The sequence below is a fragment of the Saccopteryx bilineata genome, chromosome 8 (genome assembly GCF_036850765.1).
Source record: "Saccopteryx bilineata isolate mSacBil1 chromosome 8, mSacBil1_pri_phased_curated, whole genome shotgun sequence".
NCBI classification, from domain to species: domain Eukaryota; kingdom Metazoa; phylum Chordata; class Mammalia; order Chiroptera; family Emballonuridae; genus Saccopteryx; species Saccopteryx bilineata.
The window spans coordinates 53,166,195-53,191,204 of NC_089497.1; the positions used below are offsets into that span (position 1 = coordinate 53,166,195).

Genomic DNA, 25,010 nt, shown 5'->3' on the forward strand with positions numbered 1-25,010 from the left:
AGCAAATAACATATTCACTACTGTGAAAGATTTTCATTTAAAATGTTATTTAAATTTTTTAATTTAAATTTAAAATGTTTATTCATATGCAGAGCAGTTAATGCCTTCGAATTTATTTTTCAGAAGTGAAAATAAACTTTACTTCCTCTGAAACTATTGCTCTTCCTACTCTTCTTCCCCCAGAATAATCCTTTATCAACATCACCTTCGAAGCTCTACCCACTGATGCACCAGACCCGTCAGTAATGGCTAGGGAAACTCTGTAATTTGTATACAAACTGGGACTCTTTTGAAAATCAAAGGAAGCTCTATTTATAATTCCACTGGGGGAGCAGGCATAAACTGGGATAACTGGTCACCCTCATAACACACCTAGTGACCGGGGGGCCTGCAAAGGGGCCACTACCTGGCAGCCACGCTTTAAGCTCATTTCTTCACCCAGTATCTCTGTAGATTGGACCAGCAGCAGTACATGCTAAGGATGACCAATCCAAGTTTTGTCAGCAACATAGAGTCAGGACTGAATGGAAGTTAGCTACAATTAGATTACAGTTGACTCTCTACACATCTTTTCTTGGCTTTGCTGCTGCTTTCTCACAACTTGTATGTGCACGTTCCCCTTCTGTCTTCCCAGCCCATATCATGTATCCATGGCTAACTCTTATAGCATCTCTAGGTTATTTAGTTGACATTCTCAGTAGGTAGTTCAAAAAGAATAAATGAGTTGATCAGGTTCCATAAAATAATCCGGGATATTATAATCAAATATTACTGTGATGGTTAATTTTATGTGCCAACTTGACTGAGCCACAGGATGCCTAGATATTTGGTCAAATATTTTCTGGCTGTTTCTGCGAGGGTGTTTTTGGATGAGATTAATATTTAAATCAATAGACTGAGTGAAGTAGACTACCCTCCCTATTGTGGGTGGGCTTTATTCAATCCACTAAAGACCTGAGTAGAATATAAAGGCTGACTTTCTCTCATATAAAGGGGAATGAATTCCTCCTGCCTGACTGCCTTTCAGCTGGGACATCATTTTTCTCCTCCCACCTTTCACTTGAACTGAAACACCATCTCTACCTGGGTTTGAGTCTGCGGGCCTTTGGGCTAGATCCACACCAGCAGCTCTCCTGGTTCTCAGGCCTGTGGACTTGGAGGAAGGGAACTACACCACCAGCTCACCAGAGACTCCAGCTCGCTGACTGCTGATCTTGGGACTTGTCTGCCTTCATGATTACGTGACCCGATTCTTTCCAAAGGATTTGTCTCTGCACACACATTGCGCTTTGCTTTACTGCACTTCACAGATGTTGCGTATTTTACAAATCGAAGGCATGACCCTCCACCAGCACAAAGATTTTGATTCACTTCGTTGTAATACTTGCTTTATGGCAATGGTGTGGAACCAAACCTGCAATATCTCCAAGGTATGCCTGTATGAAGGATCTACTATTCTGTTTCTCTGGAGAACCGTAATACAGTGGGTACAAGAACTAGCCAACTGGCTCTCAAACTACTACAGTATCAGCATCACTACCAAATTTGTTAGAAATAAAAATTCTTGGGCCCATCCCAGACATTCAGGCTCTACTCCAGACCTACAGAATCAGAATCTGTATATAACAAGATTCCTCAGGTGATTTGTGTATCCCCCCGAAATAATCCAATAAGGTGAGTATGAGCCACTCTGAAGCCTGGATTTCCTCTGGGCATGCTAGTTTGGCTTCCCCTGGGCCCCTGAACTCAAATCCTCAAAAATAACCCTCTAGTACTTGAAGTGAACCTCTGGTCTCTGAAACTCAAAGGATCTTCTCAGACTCAGACCACCAGGTCTGGGGTACACCCATCATTTCAACACTACCCCTCGTTCCACCCCATGCCCTAACACTCACTGTGGGTATGACTGCCCATGACCACCCACCACCTTGTTTATACGTGTAGGCTTTCCTTCTTTCTCTGTAAGCCTTGCTTATCCCTTGTTTAAGGCTGTGCTGCCCAATACAGTAGCCATTAGCCACATGTGATTACTGAGGTCTTGAAATACGGCTAGTCTGAATTGAGATGTGCTGTACGTATAAAATACACTCAAATGTTGAAGAATGTATAGTATCTTTATATATATAATCAATAATAATTTTTAAATTGATTATATGTTGAAATGATAGTATCTTGGGTATACTGGGTTAATTTCATTAAAATTGATTTCACTGCTTTTTTAATGTGGCTACCAGAAAATCTAAGATTACATATGTAAGCCCTAGTCGGTGGCTCAGTAGATAGATTGTTGGCCTAGCATGTGGACATCCTGGGTTCAACTACCCATCAGGGCACACAGAAGAAGTGACCATCTGCTTCTCTCCCTCTCCCTTGCCCCCTTCTCTCCCTCTTCCCCTCCTGCAGCCACTGGCTTAATTGATCCGAGCATGGCCCTGGGTGCTGAGGACAGTTCAGTTGGTCCAAGCTCGTCAGCCTCAGGCACTAAAAATAGCTTGGGTACTAGAACATCTTCCCCTGACAGGGTTGCTGGATAGATCATGGTCTGGGCACATTCAGGAGTCTGTCTCTATCTCCCTTCCTCTCACTTAAAAAAAAGATTACATATGTGGTTCACACGATGTTTCTATGGATAGTGCTGTGCTAAAGAAGAGGCCAGAGGCCCCTTCATTAAAGAGATTCTCCCAGAGGCAGGTATCACGTGTCTTTCCTGCTCTGCACCAAGCCTCTGTCACCAGTACTCTGGAGGTGGGTGAATGTCAGGGCTGGCTTTGGGGAGTCTTTCTAGGGCTTAGACTACAGTTGCATCCCACTGCACAGATCATGAATGGTCCTGTGATCAAGGTGCCTGTGTTCATGAGGATGCTGTATGTTATCCTGGTTACCAAATTGGACATCAGATGAGGAAGCCTCCTCCTCTACACCCCATGCAAGGATTTTGCTGTGGAAGCAGTTCTCAGGATGCTAACACCCGGTTCAAATATTACAAGGCTACCATCTACTGGGTGCTTACTTTTTGCCGGAGTTGCACCAATCCTTACACAACGCCAAGGGACACCCTTAGCTCCAGCTTACAGAAAAGGAAATCAAGTTCCAAAATGTTACAAATTGGTGGAGCTCAAATTCAAGACCGTTTGACAATACTGCTTTCTAAAGTTGACCACTAGGGGGTCAAAAGGCTGCACCTATGAACTATACTCTTAACTCCAGGACCTCTGCTCTTTCCAAGTGAGAAGCACAGCAGAGCACTGGCAAGAAGGCAGGTGGGCAGCTAGAGTCCCTTTGCAACAGGGCTAGTCTGGCACTGTCAACAAGTTATCCATGCAGACGGGACTGGAGTGGATCCTTCTAGGCCTATGGGCTATGGGGTGGTCTCAAACCACGCATCGGCTGAGCCTGGCCTTCGGTGCAGAAGCAGAATGTGTATAGGCCCATTCACCTGTAAAGAGGCTGCAGACTTTAGGCCTTCTATGTGTCTCCTAGAAGAGATACAACATCTGAAACAGTCTGGACCCGAGTTTCCCCAAATTAAAATCAAAGGGCACGGGCAGGTTTGAGAGTGCAGCCGTTCCTCGTTCTGCTCTGCCTCTCCTGCCTGTTTCCTGCCCCCTGCCCAAAGTATCACGACCTGCTCAGTTTTTCTTTCTGAGCTGAGACATCGGATCTAACTTCCTCAACAGTGGGAACTGAAAACAGGGTTGCATGTTACCTGGGTTTTATATACCTCCCTGTACTCCTACTCCACTCCTTTAAAATGGCTCGTAGAAAACCAGGACTAGATGGGTTTTAGAGTCCACTGAACTCAAACACTTTCTTCTGCAGAAACAGAGGTCCAGGGGGTTAAAGTCACACATCTGTTGGTAAAAGCAGGGACCAGACCCAGGCTTGGACCCCTGACTCATAATTACCCATTTTCCCAGCTCCAAACAGAATATCAGAAATGGGGTGCTTTAGGCTGAATTTTTGGTGTCCCCATCCAAATCCACAATGTTGAAGCCCCAACCCCCAACCCACACCACTATGACTGTATTTGGAGACAGGGTTTGTGAGGAGGTGATAAAGGTTCAATAGGTCATAATGCTAGGGCCCTAATCCAACACTAGGACAGCTGGTGTCCTAGTAAGAAGAGGAAGGGGGGACACTGGAGTGTGTTCTCTCTCTCGGCCATGTGAGGACACAGCAAGAAGTCGGTTATCTGTAAACCATGAAGAGGGGCTTCATCAAAAACCAAACCTGACTGGACCCTGTTCATGGTCTTCCAGCCTCCAGAACTGTGAAGGCATCAATTCCCGTATTCAGGCCATGCGGTCTCTTCTGGCAGCCCAAGTGGACTAATACAAAGTAATAAAGTATCTTCTATTTCTGGGCCTCAACTCAAAGTGAGGGTGTTGAAAAGTGCACAGTATTGGGGAAAGAACAGCGCCAGAACTGGCTGAGGCTCAGAGACTCTGACAGAGTCACTTTCCATCTGGAATGCCCTAGAGCCCACAGGCACTTAGAGTCATCACAAGGAACAAGTCACTCAGTTAAAGAATTGGGGGAGGCCTGACCTGTGGTGGCGCAGTGGATAAAGCGTCGACCTGGAAATGCTGAAGTCGCCGGTTCGAAACCCTGGGCTTGCCTGGTCAAGGCACATATGGGAGTTGATGCTTCCAGCTCCTCCCCCCTGTCTCTCTCTCCTCTCTCTCTGTCTCTCTCTCTGTCTCTCTCTCTCCTCTCTAAAATGAATAAATAAAAGAAAATAAAATTGTAAAAAAAAAAAGAATTGGGGGAAATTATCTAAACTATGTGTACTCTGTTCTCTGAACAGTCTGTCCTTCTATGACGTAGGGAGTCAGGGAAAACATTGGCCAAGTGCCCTGTGCCACCTTCTGGAACCTTCCCTGGCTACCTTACTCCTCACATACAGTGGCCCCTGAAACTCAGATTGGGTGAACTACCTTCTGAGAGAGGAGAAAGTGAATCTGACCCTCCGATGTACAGCCCTGAAGACCTGGAAGGATCAAGGGGACCTTGCCAAACTTCTGAGGGTCTGACAGACCCCACACCCTTGCAGACACCAGGCCTGTAAGCATCAGCCACAGCTGGAACCAGAAATGTCCTCACCAGAGACGTGGCTTCAGCATACGAAGGAGGCATTAGCAGCAAAAGAAACAGCTTTACTTATGGTCAAATATTTTTACCTGAAAGTTTTAAAGTAAATAGAATTTTTTTATGTATAAATGAGGGGAAAAAAAGACAAAATAATCAGTATTAACAGCATTAATAGTGATGTGTTTCTATCATATATTTTGAGTTTTACAAAATTTTTAATAATTAAAAGAACTTACAATGTTTTATAATGGTGACAATAAATACTGTTTATTCATTCTCTGAATATTTCACCATCTGTCATGAGATAGGAGGTTTTCTAGATGCTGGAGATACACCAGTAAACAAGATAACATCTTCCTCCTCCTAGAGCTTCCACTTGGTGGTGGGGGACAGAGGAGATAACGAAATGTGAGTCCCAAAGGAAAACACTCAGGTGGAGTGAGCAGGTGGCAAGCCCCGGGGATGGGCTGGCCAGAAAGGGTCTCTAAGGAGGGGACGTCTGAGCAGAGACCTGGAGGAGGTGAGGGGGCAAGTCAGCTAAGGGCGAGGGGAAGAGCTCTTCCTCAGACAGGATGGCAGGGTGCAGGCGCTGAGGCCTTGCTCCAGGAGGAGCGGAGAGCCGTGTGACCACAGCAGGGTGAGCAGGTGAGCAGTGGCAGGGGACGGTCTAGAGAGCCAGGCAGGGCCAGACTAGGCAGGGCTTTGCAAGGAGTCTGGTCTGTCTCAGTGCAAGGGGAAGCCATGGGAAGGCTGCAGCAGGGCCGCGAGGTGATGTGTAGTGTGACAGACATTATCTCTTGGATGCCTCCCTTGCTTGCAGGGACCACATTTCCCCCATTAGATTAGAGCCCTGAGTTCAGAGATGGATGTGCTTTCTCTTGTGGGTTCCTTTCCCAAGAGAGGGTTGGAACAGGAGCTGCAGGCCCTGGGGAAGGAGACGGCTCCCACCAGGGCTCTCACCGCCTGGGACTCACCTTCTACCGTCAACTCCACTGTCACCTGGCGGGCACCACTACCATTGGTGGCTTCACAGGTATACTTTCCCTTGTCCTCCTCACAGACAGCATGGATCACAAGGCTGAAGCTTCCCCGGATGCCACAGTCCAGCAGGAAGCGGTCCCCACTGGTGATGGGTTGCCCATTCCTGTGCCACGTCACCTGGGGCTCGGGGTAACCGCGGACCTTCGAGAAAAAAAAGAAAGGGTGAGAGCTTATATATAAGGAAGACTTCTTATGTGCCAGGTACTGCTCTGAGTCCTTTACATGTGTTAACTCATTTATCTTCATGACAACCCTTGAAGCAGATACTGTTTTCACCTCCATTTTAGAGAAGAGAAAATTGAGACCCAGAGAATTTGAGTAGATTTCAGAAGATCATGAAGGTAGAAAGTAGCAGTGCTTCCTACTCGATATGTAAATGAATCACTTGTAAAAATGCAGATTCTGCTTCTATAGGTCTTGAGTGGGACCTGAGACTCTACAGTTCAGAGCAGCTCTCAGAGGAGGCTGATGCTAACGGTCCCCAGGACTCACCGGAGGAGCAAGGTTCTGGACCCGAGCTGCCCAGCATGGCATCACTAGCCACACGTGGTAAAGGGTACTTGAAACGTGGCTCATCCTACTAAGCACTGCAAGCATACATTATACACTGGGTTCTGCAGACTTATGATGAAAAAGGAGTGTAAAATAGTGCAATAATTTAAAAATATTGGTTACATGTTGAAAAGATAACATTTTTAACATATTGGGTTAAACGAAGTATATTGTTAAAATTAATTTCACCGTTTCTTTTTACTTTTTAATGTAGTTACCAGAAAAGTTACTACTACGTAAGCGCCTTGCACAGTGTTTCTGTTGGCAGCACTGCCCTAGACTGCACTTTCTCTGATAATGGTAAGCACTAATCTCTGTTGCGGGCTAAGTATATATTTTAAATAAGCACTTTTAAAAGTATTTGATGCATCTGAGCCTCACATGACTTGTTCAGAGGAAGAATATTTCCCCAAAGAGAGGGATACGCAGAGAGAGATAAATTTAAGAAAAGAAACCACGTTGAGTTTCAGAGAAAGTTCCCCAAAGGCCCTCCAGCCCCTGAAACTCAACAGGCCCTTCAGAACAGACAATCTTCTTCAGGAGGAGCAGGGCTCAGACTGGCCCGTCGATACACAGTCTGGGGCCCAGAAGTGGGGTGTTAGCACTGCAAACACACAGAAGACATCACAGAGACCTCTTGAGAAAGACGTTTGTGTTACAAAACACAGTGGCTTTTATTTATGTAGTGTTTTTACTCATGTATCCACGCTGAGATGAGAATGAATACAGATGAAACAAAACCAAAATTCACCAGATGACCCCAAATGGAATTTACAATGGAAATCTTCAATGACCTATAGCAACAATCCTCCTCACACCCCCAGCAAGGTCAGAGCGGATGCTATCTCAGAGTGTGGGAGAAAGGGCTAGGGGAAGCGGCTAGCACATGCATGCCCGGGCACTTACTTCGCCAAGCAGCTAAGGAAGAAATAACTGTGCTAAAAACAGCAGTAGTTGGCCCTGGCCGGTTGGCTCAGTGGTAGAGCGTCGGCCTGGTGTGCAGAGGTCCCGGGTTCGATTCCCGGCCAGGGCACACAGGAGAAGCGCCAATCTGCTTCTCCACCCCTCCCCCTCTCCTTCCTCTCTGTCTCTCTCTTTCCCTCCCACAGCCGAAGCTCCATTGGAGCAAAGATGGCCCGGGCGCTAGGGATGACTCCTTGGCCTCTGCCCCAGGCACTAGAGTGGCTCTGGTCACGGCAGAGCGACGCCCCGGAGGGGCAGAGCATCGCCCCCTGGTGGGCAGAGCGTCGCCCCCTGGTGGGCGTGCCGGGTGGATCCTGGTCGGGTGCATGCGGGAGTCTGTCTGACTGTCTCTCCCCGTTTCTAGCTTCAGAAAAATACAAAAAAACAGCAGTAGTTGCCTGACTTGTGGTGGTGCAGTGGATAAAGTGTTGGCCTGGAATGCTGAGGTTGCTGGTTCAAAGCCCTGGGCTTGCCTGGTCAAGGCACATATAGGAGTTGATGCTTCCTGCTCCTCCCCTCCCACCTTCTCTCTCTTTCCTCTTTGCTCTAAAACAAATAAATAAATTTTTTTTAAAAAGCAGCAGTAGTTGTTGTCTCTGACTGTCCTCACTTATTTTCCCAGGTGCCAAGCCCCGAGATCATACTTACACTCATTTCTCAGTAGACAGGATGTAGATGTCTTCCCAAGAAAGGAGGCCTGGAATCACAGATACAATCCCCAAAGGAGAAAATCCCCTCCTTGGTTACTTTTGGTCACACCTTTTGTGCCATTTTATAAATCTCACAAGCCTGCCTCCCATCCTCACTAATCCGTAGTCAGTCCTCAATAAAAAAGAAAGAAAAAACTCCAAATCATTATTACCAATCTTATTTATAATTTCTGGAGAAAAATATCTCTTTTTTATCAAAATCTAAACTATACTCATGACAGAGACTGAACATCTGTGAGGGAATGCTTACTCTGAAGTCACTTCCCCCAGAAGCAGGCCACAAGGAAGCCATCACAGCCTCACCAAAGCTCCTGCACCCCATCATAGCATGTAGGTTAACAGGGACCACATGCAATTCTCACATCTATCATAATATGAAAAAAAGTACTAACGATGGTTGTCTCTGGATCTCTTCTTTTCTCCTTTTATTAACTATTAGTCTCTGATATTTCTGCAAACAACATACCTGAATTTTGTAAAATAGAAAAATAATTTAAGTGAAAATGTGTTCCTTTTATATTAGTGTATCTACATAATGAATGTATAGCACAAAATTCACTAATTAGGGGAGGCCCTCAAACTATTTAAATCCAGCAATGGAAATAAAAATGCTATACAAACATTACGCATGTTTGAAGGTGACAAATGTCACGTACCTATATAAAATTGTGTCATCTTATAGCACTATCTTGGCATAAAGGTTCACACAAAGGCATATCAGACAATTGCTCTGTTTAAGCATGAGTCTTGTCTGTTAAAAGCAAATTTTCAGAAAACAACTAAGGAAAAGAAACTCTACAGCAGTGGTCCCCAACCCCCGGACTGCGGACCGGTACCGGTCCGTGGGCCATTTGGTACGGGTCCACACAGAAAGAATAAATAACTTACATTTTTTTCATTTTATTTATATTTAAGTCTGAACGATGTTTTATTTTTTTAAAATGACCGGATTCCCTCTGTTATATCCGTCTAAGACTCACTCTTGACGCTTGTCTCTGTCATGGGATACATTTATCCACTCCACCCTAAAGGCCGGTCCGTGAAAATATTTTCTGACATTAAAATGGTCCGTGGCCCAAAAAAGGTTGGGGACCACTGCTCTACAGAATGGAGCCCCTGGGGAATCCAGTCATGCAGTAAATTTGCATATCATCATCTTTTCCTCCGCCCCATGGGGCGGGGGCTGTTCTAACCTCCAGGAGAGGAGCACTCAGCATCTGTGAGCTCCAGAGAAAGGAGCATAGAGCACTGTAACTGGGCACAGATAAATCATTAACTGTGCCAGGGGTGGGTGCCCTTAGCATTCCATTAGCAAGTACTCTGGCCCCAGCAGCAATGCCAACCCCAGTGGCCCATCAGACCCTGAGGCATCAATGATTAACTGGGGACACTGCAAGTGTTCCAGACCTCAGGGACACAACTCCCCCTCTCCCTTTCAATATTCTTCTCATTTTACACACACACACACCAAATTTACCTCTAAATAAATATTTAGGGATTGAAAATATGCTGAAACTGGCACCTCTTAGCATACTGGTGTTTGCAATGGGACTTTTGTACCCCTCGCATCTGAAGCAAAGGCAGGAATTTCTCTGACCTTGCTCAGCTCCAAGGTCTGAATGATTTGCAGCTCCAGTTCTTTCCTTCCAACATGGGGAAAGCGTGTTCATCCACTACTTAGCATTCCATAGAAATTATTCAGCTTCAAGTAAACCCATTTCTGCTGTCTGCCCTCTCTCCTGGGCCGCTAGGTGGGGAAGGAAGAGAAGCCTGGGTTCACACCCTTGGGATGCAGGAGCACAGCCCTGCCCTGATGGTGCCTGATCTGCCTGCATCCCAGGCAGTGAGCCAGGAGGCTGCAGCTGCTAGTTTGCAGCCTGGTCCAGGACCACACTGAAACCTCCACTGATGCTTTAGTTTTCAGAGGCTCCCCATATAGAATCTTACTTGATTCTTGAAACGCCATGAGGAAGGTGTCTTAGACTGGGTTCCTCAGAAGCAGAACCTAAAACGGATTCAGGGAATGCTATCTGAAAACCCTCAGTCAACAATCACAGCAGTGGAAATGGGGCTACCTGCCTAGGGCAGGGGCCTGGGTGGGGCGCCTACAGCATCTGTGACAGCACACAAAGCCCATCACATCCTAAAGCCCAGGGAGCTGAGAAACGAGGCCTGGAAAAGTGGATGACCTGCCAGTGATCACACACGGGCATTTTAAGGGGCAGATCAGGGCCACAATATCAGTTTCTAAGTCAACTGGTGGTCTCTCTGTGCCTCATTGTGAATTTATGCTGTTGGTGAGACAAGTACTACAGAACCCAAAGCATTGATAAGTGTCTATCTCTAATAGCCCCTAAATCTCTTCTAGGTTAAAGCGATATCTGCTCCCCACTTTGGGAAAAAGTAAAGAGTTCTCAAAAGATGTGACTGTTGGGCTCTCTTCTCAGAGTAACAGGACAGTGCTACAGACTGAATGTCTGTGCTCCTCCAAAACTCCTATGTTGAAACCTGACCCCCAGTGTGGTGGTATTAGGAGGTATTAGGATAAGACTCTCAGGAGGTGACTAGAACTTGAGAGTGGGACCTTCATGAGTGGGATTAGTGCCCTTATACAAGGGACAGCGAGAGGACAGCCATCCATGAACCAGGAAAGAGGCTCTCACCAGACACTGAATCTGCTGGTGCCTGGACTTTCCAGCCTCCAGAACTGTGAGAAGCAAGTTTCTGTTTAAGCCACCCAGGTGATGGTATTTCTGTTGCAGCAGAAATACTCAAGTGTTCTAAGACTGGATTGATGCTATGTGTGTGCCCAAGACTCCCCTAGGAGAGTCAGTGTGGTACAGAGAGTGCCAGGGCCTAAGTCCTGGGGTCTCGCGTGGCTTCCTAGCCTGTTCAGGCTAAGGTCCCTTCCGTCTCTGAAGTAGTACAGTTCTAAATAGCAACCCACTTCGCTTCCACAGGAAGATTCTTCCCTCTCCCTGCAGCCCCCTCTGGGCCAGTCCACAGCCTTAGTCCCCTCTAATCCTCCACTTGGGAGAACCAAGTGGCCACAAGGAGAAATGCTCATGAACATGAATAGGCAGCCCTGACTTTTCACCATAATGAGTTTCTGGAAACGGCCCCAATGAGGGTCATTCTAAGGAGAATCATGTTTTTGCCACAGGAACCACATTTAATTGGAGGTTGTTTTCTTGAACAAAAGCCCAGGATCAAATAAATCAAGGGCATACCAACAACTTGTCATAAAAATAAAGATACAGTAACCATAACCCCTATAATAATTTGAAATGGTAAAACTGTGCTCCAGCTCTATAAAATGTCCTCAAAAACCTTTATGGCCTCATAAGGCCTTTAAAAAGAGGGGGCTCGTCCTGTGCATGCTGGACGGCGAGGAGGAGGCTGAGAGACAGCAGATGGCGGCTCGCTGCGATGTTACACCCACCTGCTGTACTGGGGACAGTTACTCAGAACTTGGTGCTGTCTTGAGATTTACCGTATTTTTTGCTCTATAAGACGCACTCCCTCCCCTCCCCCCAATGGAGGGGAAAATGCCTGTGCATCTTATGGAGCAAAAAATACAGTATTTTATTAACTATTTTAACACATCATTTGGTTCAGAATATTTTTTTTTCTTATTTTCATCCTTAAAACCCTAGGTGTGTCTTATGGTCAGGTGCATCTTATGGAGTGAAAAATATGGTACTTAATGACTAAAAGTGAAACATTCTTAAGGGCACTAAACCTCTAGGTATTTCTCTGACTTATGCAAAGGACAGGCTACCGGAGCCTGAGCCCAGAGCAGCGGCAGGATCTCTGTCTCCACAGCTCCTCCAAGGGTCAGAGCAACACTTTTGCCTTCTTCTAAGCTTGATAAGGGGTAGGAAGGGGGTGATTGTGCAGTTTTTGAGAATCTCCTGGATGGGCCTGTCCCTGTATGCACGCGGCAAGCTCACACAGCTGCAGGGTATAGTTGGGCTGGAGGCTCTGCCCAGGTCAGAACGCAGGGAGACGGAAAGGAGAGAAAGCAGGACTGAGCAAGCTGAGACTGGGGGGGGGGGGGGACACAGGCTGCCCCCAGGGGCACCGACCCCGGTGGGGGTCGAACGACCAAAACACAGGGTCGTTTCCAATGGCTTTAGGCGACCCCTGTGTTTTGGTCGTTGGACCCCGCCGGGGTCGCGACCCACAGGTTGAGAACCGCTGGCCTAAAGGGTGGGACGTAAAGAAAATTTGCTGGACAAATGTCTCCCAGAGCTAGACAAAGCTATTCTGCATCATGACTATGTAATGCCTGTAACTGCCTGCCTGCAGCACAGGACCCTGAACATCTTCCCCTGGTTCAAGGCAGCTTCTTCTGTAATAAATAGATTCTATGATGAATGACAGAACAAGAGTGGGTGATTTAAAAATTGAAAAACAACAGGAGATAAACCAACGGTGCTGAGGAGTTAGTTGACAAAGAATCCTCAACCCCATTTCTGAGTAGCAGCTCACCCAAATAATAAATGAACACGGAGGCACAGAAAGGAGAATTAACACCCCACAGCAAATTAGATCACCAAAAAATGCCTATAAAACTTACAGCATGGATACAGTGGGAGAGCGAACAGTGAGGGTGAGCCACGGCATGACAGGAAGAAGCTTAGGGTCTGTGTCAGCAACTGGCACACGGCCCACTGGACAGGCAGGAATTTAATTAAGGCTTTGAATATTCCCGTTGCCAACTGTCAAAAGCCTTAGCTGAACCCACAGATTCCATCAGGAAGAAAGCATACCAGCTAAGAACGGCAATTAGGGAGAGGCTTGAACTGAAGGATGCTCCCTGTCCCTAGTCCAACTTGTGAAACAATGAGGACAGAAGTGGTTCCATAAAAAATAAAATCAGAATGTCGAGAACCATTCCTTACACTGGCCCAGCAACTGCCACATGGGTCTTCAGGGACAGATGCTGAAAGTCTGTGATCAGCCACTCTCACTTTCCAGGGCAAGTTTTCCTTCCCTATGGCCCAAGACACGGACCCCCCACACCCTGACACCCGCAAGTCTGAGAACTTCTGGTTTCTTCCACAGAGAGCACAAGGCGGGTTATGGCTGGGCAGCCCCGGGATACACCTCAGGCTCTTTTGAATCTTTCAAAAACAGAAAAAGATCTATTTCCCTTTATCTACATCAAACTTATCAATGCATGCAACTTTGTTTTTTGTTCCTTTTTTTTTTTCTTTCTTTTTTCTGAAGCTGGAAACAGGGAGAGACAGTCAGACAGACTCCTGCATGCGCCCAACCAGGATCCACCTGGCACGCCCACCATGGGGCGAGGCTCTGCCCACCAGGGGGCGATGCTCTGCCCATCCTGGGCGTCGCCATGTTGCGACCAGAGCCACTCTAGCGCCTGAGGCAGAGGCCACAGAGCCATCCCCAGCGCCCGGGCCACCCTTGCTCCCATGGAGCCTTGGCTGCGGGAGGGGAAGAGAGAGACAGAGAGGAAAGCGCGGCGGAGGGGTGGAGAAGTAAATGGGCGCTTCTCCCGTGTGCCCTGGCCGGGAATTGAACCCGGGTCCTCCGACGCGCACGCTAGGCCGACGCTCTACCGCTGAGCCACCCGGCCAGGGCTTTTGTTCCTTTTTAATGAGACAAGCAAATAAAAGCCTTTGAAGCAGTCCAAGAAAGAAACAAAAGTCTAAGTGTAATTGGGAATCCCTTACGTAAGACATTTTCTTAGTTCTTCCAAATTCATAGTTTTCATATAAAAAAAACCATGTCCTTCTGTTTGAACCCCTCGTCCCCCGGGGGCTGGCTGTGGGATTCCAGCCTCACTGGGAACCTCTCGACATGAACTCCCGGGGTTCCGGCTTTATTCCCTCTTATGGAGGCTTGCAAGGATGCCGCATCCCAGCTGGCAAGGTGGGCCCGGGAGCTCCCTCTCCCGTTTCCACTGCCAAGTTGAGATAGACTCTCAAATGTGTTAAAATAGTAAGAGGCATGCAGCATGGTAGAGGTTTAACAGATTACTGCTGGGGCTTGGGTTCTTTTTTACTTACTTGTTTTTAATTTGCTCAGCATCTTCTGCCCACCTTTCCCAATGTAAGCTGCCCAACCCTCCCCTGAGGAAAAGCTCCACCCCCTCTGTACTCCACAGTGCCTCTGATGGGTGTGATCAGGTCAGCTGCCTCCTGGCCAAAGGACCTGGGCTCCAAATATGAGCGTGTGATCCAAAGCAGCCAATCAGAGCTCTTCCCTGCCATTTTAAATTAGAATATAGGGAGACCAAATTGTCTCTTTTCACAGGGATCCCGTTAGAAAGACGTAAGCCTGAAGCTGCCAAGAGCTATTGTCTCATCGTCCTTCATTTTCTCACCCCCACCCAAGAAGAGGAAGCCATCTCCAAAATAAGACATGACATCCATAGTGAAGAAGAGAAGAGCCGGAGGCACTGCCTGACAGAGCTGAGGTGGACTCCAGGTCCACTCAGTTAGATGAGGCAACACATGTCTATTGCTCACCCCAGATAGAACTGGTTTCTCTCATTTGCAAACAAGAGTTCCAACTGGTTCAGGAAGGTATATGGTCTCTGGAATCAGACTTACGTGTGGATCCTGGCTGCATTGATCACCCCTTGCCTGATCTTGGGCAAGTTGCTTATCTGCCCTCAGTTTACACAACTGTAAGATGGGATGATACCAGTATTCACTTCCATGGAAAAGTTTATGATCAAATGAGATTGCACATGTACAACAGCACATTAGTAAATTCTGAAGGTTAGATTCACTTCTTCTTTTCTTTAAAATCAGTAATTCTTTAAAATCCAGGTACCTTAGAATCCATTCAGCTTCCAGCCTTGTTAACAGCATGAAACTGTCCCCTAAGACAGTGGTCCCCAACCTTTTTTGGGCCATGGACCGGTTTAATGTCAGAAAATATTTTCATGGACCGGCCTTTAGGGTGGGACGGATAAATGAACAAAATAAAATTATGTGACCGACATTAAAACTGTGGTATTTTTAAATATAATTGTCAAACTTACAAGATAAGCATCAAGAGTGAGTCTTAGATGGATGTAACTGAGGGAATCTGGTCATTTAAAAAAAATAAAACATCGTTCAGACTTAAATATAAATAAAACGGAAATAATGTAAGTTATTTATTCTTTCTCTGTGGACCGGTACCAAATGGCCCACGGACCGGTACCGGTCTGCGGCCCAGGGGTCGGGGTCCACTGCCCTAAGAAACATCAGTACTCATGAATGTCTGGGCTTGATGAGCCTCATCTTACACAACTCACATTCTTACAGACAACTTCAAAGCATCACACTCTTCGAGAAAAACCGAAAACTTTGAGAACAATTTTCGCCTTGGCTGAATTGGCTTTTTATTGAAAGAGTAAACCCCATTAGAAAAGTAATCACTGTTTTTATATAACATCACAAAGCCCACTGTAAAACAAATATCCAGCCTGTAGTTCTGACTGTACGATCATTCTACTCCTGTAACACCATGTGCACCTTTGAGACAGAGACCGTCCCCGATTTCTGCCTCACTGACGAATGCAGCCATGGAATTTCAAGGGCATGAGCGAGTGCTGGGAAGGACACACATCTGGGGCCATAAATCTGGAGTTCCTAGCCAGTCGTATTTGGACCTAGAGAGAGAGAGACATACCTCACTGGCAGAAGGGATGGAGCAGAGGGCTCCCCCTCAAACAACACACAGACCATTTGGCAAATGCCTCTTCATCCCTCAAACAGCAGCGCCCAGATGCCACAAGACTCTGAAACTGGTCACAGATTGTACTGGGAAGGTCCTGTGCTATGAAGACTCTGTGAGAATATGAGGTAGTTCTGTTTAAGAGCAGAGGTCAGCAAAAGTAACCTAAGGGCCCCAACAATCCAAGAACATCTGGACTTGGTCGCCTTGTTTAAATCCTGGTGTTTGGTCTCTCCAGGCTGCCTCTGCCCTGAGACCGTTCCACCTGCACCCCCCACACAGAGCGTGCATTCCACTGGACTCTCCCAGGGGCAGGCCGCGAGGGAGGGGGTGTGAGCAGGTGGCGCTGGGGAAGTAGGACCCTTCGTGCTCCCCGAGCATCTCTGAGATGCTGTCAGAAAATACCTGACAGCTTGATCAGGCAGTGGTGGAATGGATAGAGCATCAGCCAGGGACGCTGAGGATCCAGGTTCAAAACCCCAAGATCACCAGCTTGGGCAGGGGCTCCTCCAGCTTGAGTGTGGGGTCACCAGCTTGCACGTGAGATTGTTGACTTGAGCCCAAAGGTCGCTAGCTTAAGCCCAAGGTTGCTGGCTCGAGCCCAAGGTCACTGGCTTGAGCAAGGGGGTCAGTGGTTTGGCTGGAGCCTCCTGGTCAAGACACATATGAGAAGCAATCAATGAACAACTAACGTGAAGCCACTACAAGTTGATGCTTCTCATCTCTCTCCCTTCCTGTCTCTCTGCCTCATTGTGTCTCTCTCACATGCGCATGTGCTAAAAAAAGAAAAAAAATTAAATCAGCATGGCTCACAAAGCCCTCTGAAACCTGGTCCTGCCTTTTCTCTTCCAGCTCTGTCCTTGCCCACGGGACTGCTGCCACACTGTCCTCTCTGTCAGGAAACAAGACAAAAACAGCAGGGTCTCCACCCCAGAGTAGCTCCCAGTCTGTTGGATGACAGGGTATGCCATCAACCAGAGCACACAGTCAGAGCTGCGGGAGCACAGGGGAGGGTGGGGGGAAGAAGGGTTGTTATTTAGAGCGGAGCAGGAATCCCAGGCCACTTCCCACTACAGGGCTCTGCCCCACGGGAGAGGCCTGGGTTTGTAAGAACCAGCCATTCAAGGTTGACCAGACAAGAGATGGTTGGACCCCACACTGGGATGGGCTCAGGAAAGGGGAACCCAGAAGGATTCCGGGCCAGGACAGCCAAGCACAGCAGGAAGAGCCCTGGGGCTCCCTCTTCTCCTCCACTCTCTCCACAGACAGCTCCAGGGCACCCAGAGCAGCTCTGCAGCACTGCTGCCTGATCCGCTGCCCCTGCCAACTCAGTCCCATGCAGTGCACATGGCGCACAAGCTACTGCTCAGGCATTGTAGGGCAGCGCCTCAGGCAACAGGAAAGATGGAAGAAATAAATGCCAGTGACCCTCAGATAAGGCCCGGAGCAAACCTTTGGTAGAGTGCTTCTCTGGATGCTTGCTGGTGGCATGCTGGGGCAGGGGAATGCCAAGGTTTGAGTCTTAGTGCAAAACACACATGTAAAGCAGATTTAAACATTCCAATCTAGTCACTGAAATGTCTTTTCTGAAGAAGCATCTGGAAAAATGGAGGGAAAAGTTGCCCAGTTATTTAGCAAAAACAAAACTCAAACTTTCCTATCCCCCTCCTGCCAATGTCCCTTTCAGCTATGCGATCCTCAGGGATCCGCGGGGGCTGGGCCCCCTGGGCTGGCACGGAGCATCTGCACCCTGCAGGAGGCTGGCCCTGTGCACGTGGCAGCGCTGACCAGGAGGCCGGTGCCTCCCCGCTCCCCAGGGCAGTGTACGCGGGGTTAGTGGAGACTGCTTCAGCCTGGCAGCCCCCGGTTAGTAGAGGGGGATTCCAAACCAGTCGGTTTCCCAGACTGCTACCAGAGAAGCTCCAGTGTCCTGTGTTCGGAGCTTTGCCGCCCACACAGCCCTTCTCCCCACCTCCCAGAGCATCCCTAACGAAAGGAGGAGGCTGCTCTGGCATCTGCAGAAAGCCTGGGAGAACTGTAAGAAATTGCTTAAGTGCCATTGGTAGAGCAAAGCTCTTGTTACTAACTCTGGTTTGAGGAGCCTGTGGGCGGGGCTCAGCCTCGGCCTCAGTGTGGGTAAGTGCTCGGACCACCCAGCTCAGAGACGCCCAGGTGCAGCCTGAGCTGCTGCTGTTAGAAAGGAGTGGATGTGCTGGCAGGCACCGGAGTCGCCCTGATTAGGGCCTTTACTGAACTCAGCATGTCGCCATAGTCCCCTCCAGGCCAGAGGGCTGAGGAAGAGGCAAGAGTGGGTGGTGTCAGTCCCATGGAGTATCAGAAAGTGGTAGCAAGAAGCTATTTGCAGGGAAAAATGGTCCCTGCGGGTGTCTTCAGGGGAACAGGCTGTTGGGAGAGGCCCTGGTGGCTCCTGAGAAACGGCCTGGTTTGTACTTTGTGGGTGCTGGAAGGATCTGTGAACTTGCTATAACCCTAGAGAGTCCAGTTTCACCTAGAAGTGTAACATCTACCACCACTGCTCACCTTCTCAGGGGGACCCTTGACTCTGGGAATGCTGATGACACTCGGGCCCCTCATCAACAACTCCCCACATAGCCCCTTCACTGACACTGGTGCTGCCCACCACAGCCTGAGCGGGTCAGGGGCTTCCTGCCCCAGAAGCCAAAGGCAGGTAGACAGGCCTGTTTGCTGCCAGAAGGAAGGGGTATGCAGAGGACCCAATAGCCCTTCATCCCCAGTGATAGGACACAAAGCTGAGAGCAGTTTTTACTTCAAAGTCATTTTCTGTCTCAAAAGCTTCACAACTGGGTCTAGGTAGGTGTTTCCCCTTCCTTTTGCTGGACAGGGAGAAGTGGGGAAAATTGAAGCCGCTTGGCCCCTGGCTTCCTTTGAATTGATTTTGCTACCCCTGGCAGGGTCTGCCACCACAGCAGATATGCAAGCCACAGTGCAGGCCAAGGCAGGGTCAGAATTCTCAGTTCCGACTGTCCAGATGAGTCACCTGCGAGGAAGACCCACAGAACAACGGGAACACTGACTCATATGACACACCCAAGCCTTCTCTCTGCTAAAGACCCCAACCACCGCTCAGGGCTCACGCCACTGCTGTTTCTGCCCCCAGGTTACAGAAGGGCCTAGATTATTTGTTTGCCCCTCCCTCCTTTCCTCCCTCCCTCTCTCCTTCCCTCCCTCCCTCTCTCCCTCCCTCCCTCCTTTCTCCCCTTCCCCCTCTTTTTTTTAAGTGAGAGGAGGGAATATAGTGAGACTCCTGCATGCACCCTGACCGAGATTCACCCAGCAAAACTGTCTGGGGCCGATGCTCGAATCTACCAAGCTATTTTTAGCTCCTGAAGCTGCTTTGCTCGAACCAATGGAGTTATCCTCAGTGCCTGGGGCCAACGCTGGAACCAATCAAGCCACTGGCTATGGGAAGGGAAGGGAAGGGAGAGAGGGAGGGGGAGAGAAGTAGATGGTCACTTATCTTGTGTGCCCTGACTGGGAATCGAACCCAGGACATCCATATGCCAGGCTGATATTCTATCCACCAAGCCACCAGCCAGGGCCAAGAGGGCCTAGTTTCTAAACAGACCTGCAGATTGGGTACTGGAAGAGAACTCTATCCCTAAGTAGGTAGTATTTATTTGTAAAGCTAAAAAAAAGTATCCTAAAGCCAAGGCTAAATGCCAATACAACAAATGTTCACTTATCTCCCTGCTGCAAAAGATCACTATAACTCTTCTATTTGTCCACAGGCTGTGTCGTACCTCACATTTCTTCTCCTAATGTTGTCCTTTTAAAAAATGCTGAACATACACTGATAGGTGAACAAGATAGATACCCTAGAAATGTGCACGGCTAGCAGAACCAAGGAAGGAGCGATTCTGAGACGCTACACCCTTTCCCTCTCTGCCAGCTCCTCCAGGACTACTCACCCCTCCTCCAGACAGCCTCCCCAATCATCCTGCTCCCTCTGATCTCCCCCACCTCCCAATTTTCAGCACTTTCTGAAGTAACCACATTTTTAAAACCAGCAGACATTTATCTGATCACAGTGCAGACTGTTTAAAATCAGGCCTTTCCCAGAAAATCTGGGGCAACTAATCACTATTACATCACCTTTCATATTTCTTTCTGCCCTACAGCAAGCACAGTGACTATATTTTCCATTAAAAAAAAAATTCAGGACACATTATCTGACAAGAGATTTATGGGCAGCCTCCAGGTGCAAGAAGGAGTTGGTGTTATAAGTCTTAACATCAAAATATTGGAACTCCAAGGCTATCTGGATGCCTTTACTGGAAAAAATGAGAATATTCTAAATCAGAATGGCTCACAACATTCTGAGATGAGAGTTTCTATACCAGTTTCACAAGTTATGTTTTTGTTTATTTCAGACACAATTGGCACCACTCCCTACAAGGCTATGAGTTACTCAAGGGAGGGAACTAGACGTTACACCTATTTTAACGTTCTCTCCATGCCCAGCATGGCTACTAAATCCACCCCTGAATGAATGGTTGACTGATGTCTCTCCTCTCCAGTATTTTCGACCCAGCTCAAATGTCATTTCAGAGCCATCCTGATTTCCTAAACTAAGTCCTGCTGTTACGCTGTCATGACACTCGTGTTCTAGCTTCAGTGGGTCTCACTTTGGGTTACAGTTCACCTGTGCTACTCTCACCTGTCTCACAGCACCAGGCCGTATGCCTGTGGATGGCTCACCAATAAATCACCACCTTCTAGCACACTGCTTGGCACATAGTAACTGATCAATAAGTATCTTTACATTAATGATGTGGTCTCTCTGGTAAGTTCCAGGAGTCCATATTTCTCCTTTATATTAACTACTTATTTTTTATTTTAATGGGGTGAATGGGGTGACATTACTAAATCAAGGTACATATGTTCAGAGAAAACATCTCCACGTTATTTTGACATTTGATTATGTTGCATACCATCACCCAAAGTCAAATTGTCTTCCGTCACCTTCTTATTATTAACTACTTAAATGAAGTCTGCAAGGCTGCTCACGAGAACTAAAGTTGGCATCATATTGAGGGCATAATTGAATCAATGTTCTAAAAGAACAAAGGCTCAAATAAAAAAAATCAGGGAAGAACAAGTCCTGTGAAGGCTCTAAATCATCTAAACAGAATCGGAATGGCGGCAGCTCATGTATAAAAGGAGCTGGGTAACAGTCTCCTAAATATCATTCAATCTTAAGCTGTTTTAACAGAGCATGCTGTCCCAACAGGGCAAAGGCAGTCCCATCCTGCCTGATTACCACCAACAGAATGCTTCCAGACACACACACCACATGGTAACAGGGTGTTGATGAAGGGGCTCATGATCTGTGAGGGGATGACAATGTCCAGTGCCCAACTGACCCCTGACAGGTGATCAAAAGGTGTTTATTGAAGGACGGAAAGATTAATTGATGGAAGTAAGTATATTTAGCCTACAACAAAACAACAAAAGGAGGATATATCTGTCTTCAAATATATGAAGAGCTCTTGCATAAGAGTCTACGTGTTGTGTAGCTCCAGAAGACAGAACAGGAATGAATGGAACAAAACAGGAACAAACTCTCAGGAGGCAGGTTTAGGCTCATACAAGGATGAATAACAATGCCTGAATAATCAAAGGGACCAAGTAACACATGGTAGCTACCCATATGAAGAAATGTTCACAATGAGGCTGGAGGACCATCCAGCTGAAATGTTAAGGCTGGGTCTAAGAGCCTCTAAGATATCTTCCAATCCAAATCCTAGTTTTCTAAGAATTTATCAGAACTGAAAACATAAGAGTGAGAGAGAACATGAAGAAATATTTCATCTATACTTTTAAGTAAATTTTGTGTTATAAATCATAAACTGGAATGATCTGTTCGTTGAACAGTTTAATGAACTCACTCACAAAACTATTTGGATCCAGCATGTTTTTTGTTGTTGTTTTTATTATTATTAAGTGAGAGGCAGGGAGGCAGAGAAAGACTCTCACATGCACCTGACCCAGGATATATCCGGCAAGCCCAATACTGGGGGATGCTCTGCCCATCTGGGGCCACTGCTCTGTTACTTGGCAACCAAGCTATTTTAGCACCTGAGGTGAAGTCATGGAGCCAAACCAAGCCATGGCTATGGGAGGGGAAGGAAGAGAAAGGAAGTGAGAGAGAGAAGGGGGAGGGATGGAGAAGCAGATAGTTGCTTCTTCTATGTGCCCTGATCAGGAATCGAACCCAGGACTTCTACACACTGGGATGTCACTCTATCACTGAGCCAACTGGCCAGGGCCTGGATCCAGAATGTTTCAGGAGGTATTTCCTCAACCTTTCCAGTTTTTCACTAACCTTTTCAGGCTTTCAACTTTTTAGGCAGAATTTTCAAGTTTCTATTTTCTTATAAAACATCTATTTCAAGATTGCCAAATGTATTATCAGAGTTGAATGTGAAAATCTAATTTTTGTCAACTCCAAATCAGTGGTTAGAGTCTCATTTCTAAATTTTAAGTATATCTTCTGTTTTCTTTGACTAACCTGATTGGATTTTCCTATATCGAGGCTAGCCCTTAAATGTATTCATTAATGTTGTTTTCTTATATTGTAGTGAACTAATTTCTGCTTTTATTTATACAAAATCTTGCTCGTGCTTCCCATTACTGTGTTCTGCTCTTTAATTTTATGAGTCGAATACTTGGTTAATGAATTTTTAGTATTTTTTTTGTTCAATAATAAAAGTATTAAAGGTTACACATGTACCTCTGATATTTGCTTTAGCCACTTATAAACAAACTACTCAAAAAGGAAAATAGTTTTTACATCTAGTAGGTATGACCAATTAGAAAAAGCATGCCTATACAAATACTTCAACTGGGAATAAACATCAAAAGTGCAAAGGTCCCATACAACAAAAAGTCCAAAATTTTCTAAATAGCATGAGGTCCTGAATAAATAAAGAGAAATACTTTGTCCTTGGGTTAAAAGTAATCTATGTAATCACACTATTAAATATGGCAATGGTAAAAGCTATAATAATTAAAGCCATTTTGGTTCAGAAACAAGAAGATAATACTGATTAATAAAACAGTGCAGAAAAACCCTAAAACAAATCCCATACACAGACTTCAGTCCATGATAAAAGTGACTTCAAACAAATGGAAAAAGAATATACTATTCAATTAGTACAGATAATTTGGGGAGGGGATCACATCTAGAATTCCTACCTCAAACTATACACAGAAACATCTGTTTTAATTAAAATGTTAAAAGTTAATGCCCTGGCCGGTTGGCTCAGCGGTAGAGCGTCGGCCTAGCGTGCGGAGGACCCAGGTTCGATTCCCGGCCAGGGCACACAGGAGAAGCGCCCATTTGCTTCTCCACCCCTCCCCCTCTCCTTCCTCTCTGTCTCTCTCTTCCCCTCCTGCAGCCAAGGCTCCTTTGGAGCAAGGATGGTCCGGGCGCTGGGGATGGCTCCTTGGCCTCTGCCCCAGGCGCTAGAGTGGCTCTGGTCGCAACAGAGCGACGCCCCGGAGGGGCAGAGCTTCGCCCCCTGGTGGGCGTGCCGGGTGGATCCCGGTCGGGCGCATGCGGGAGTCTGTCTGACTGTCTCTCCCTGTTTCCAGCTTCAGAAAAATGAAAAAAAAAAAAAAGTTAAAAAAAAAACCTAAAAGAAACGCAGAAATAACCTTAGGATTCCAAGCACAACATCAACAGTGGAAATAAAAATACATGGCCACTTAAATTTTAAATTTTGTACAAAAGTAAAATAAGGACCAAAATTAAAAGGTAAACAAACTAAAAATATTTGAAATCTATATAGAACACAAAGGCAAGAGTTCTTGATATATAAAAGTTTATATGAATAAATACAAGGAGCACATAAAGAAAGACATCAAGGATATGAACAAGAAGCTCATGACAGACATATAAAACTGTTTAATTTGAAAGTAATCAAGTAAATGTAAAATAAAATATGACATCTTTCTTTAAAGTTTGTTAAATTAATAGGTCAAGTGATTGCTAGTGATTACAAATTCTTAAACAGCGCTCATGCAAGGGTAACAATTAAATCTTTATCTTTCTTACCTATAAAGTAGTATAGTAGTGTTGATCTTCATGGCTATCTTACCAGTTTAGAAATAACTATCAAAAGACTTAAAAAGACTTAATAAATCTAATATCTGCCTTTGTAATTATCAAAGATGTCTATGATGATAGGTGTAAGTTTAAATTATTTAAAAGATCAAATATAAAAATCCAAATGTCCAAAACACAGTCCATTTAAAATAACTAAGGTAAAACAGTTAAAGTACTATACAACTATTAAAAATTATAATCTTGAGGCATATGAGAAAATGTTTATTAAGTTAAAAGGCAGTTTTTATAAACTAGTTAATATGTATAATGATATTTAATAACCATATATGTTCTGCCTGTTATAAAAGAAAAAATTCAAAGGAAAGCTATAAAAAAGTAAATAGTTGTTATCTCTGGGTGGTGGAATTGTTTTCTATATTTCAATTTTTTTTAAATGAACATATTTTAGTTTTGAAAAACTTAACTTTTGAAAATATCTAATAAAAATTTATTGAAAAAAAAAAAAAACTTAACTTACTGAAGTTCAAATTATGTATATGTGATACAAGCACATTTCTATGAAAGTAAATAAGAAAAGAGACTGGCTGTGACTAATAGTCCCCTCAGAAAGGAAGACTGAGGGAATGCCACATGACACTTGTCTGTAAGAAATTTCAGCTGAAGTGGGCATGGCTTGTGATCAACTGGGACAGACTGAATGTGCTCTCCCATAGCAGTTAGTAGGTAGCAAGCTCCACCGAAAGCCCTTTGCAGCAGGGGGCGGCAAGGCTTCTGAGGGTGTGCTCTGAACAATGTCCTTATTCCCTAGCTGGTGCCCAGCAGGCCGGCTGAGACGGCTT

At 46.1% G+C, this 25,010-nt stretch overlaps 1 protein-coding gene across 3 annotated transcripts in view; it reads right to left on the reverse strand.

Moving 5' to 3' along the window:
• The window catches only part of MYLK (myosin light chain kinase), a 302,110-nt gene that overhangs the window by 155,887 nt on the left and 121,213 nt on the right, over window positions 1-25,010 (reverse strand). For all 3 annotated transcript variants that reach the window (XM_066241755.1, XM_066241756.1, XM_066241754.1), the window contains one exon: window positions 6,066-6,273. In XM_066241755.1, coding sequence (XP_066097852.1) covers window positions 6,066-6,273 — 208 coding nt within the window. The remainder of the gene's footprint in view (window positions 1-6,065; window positions 6,274-25,010) is intronic.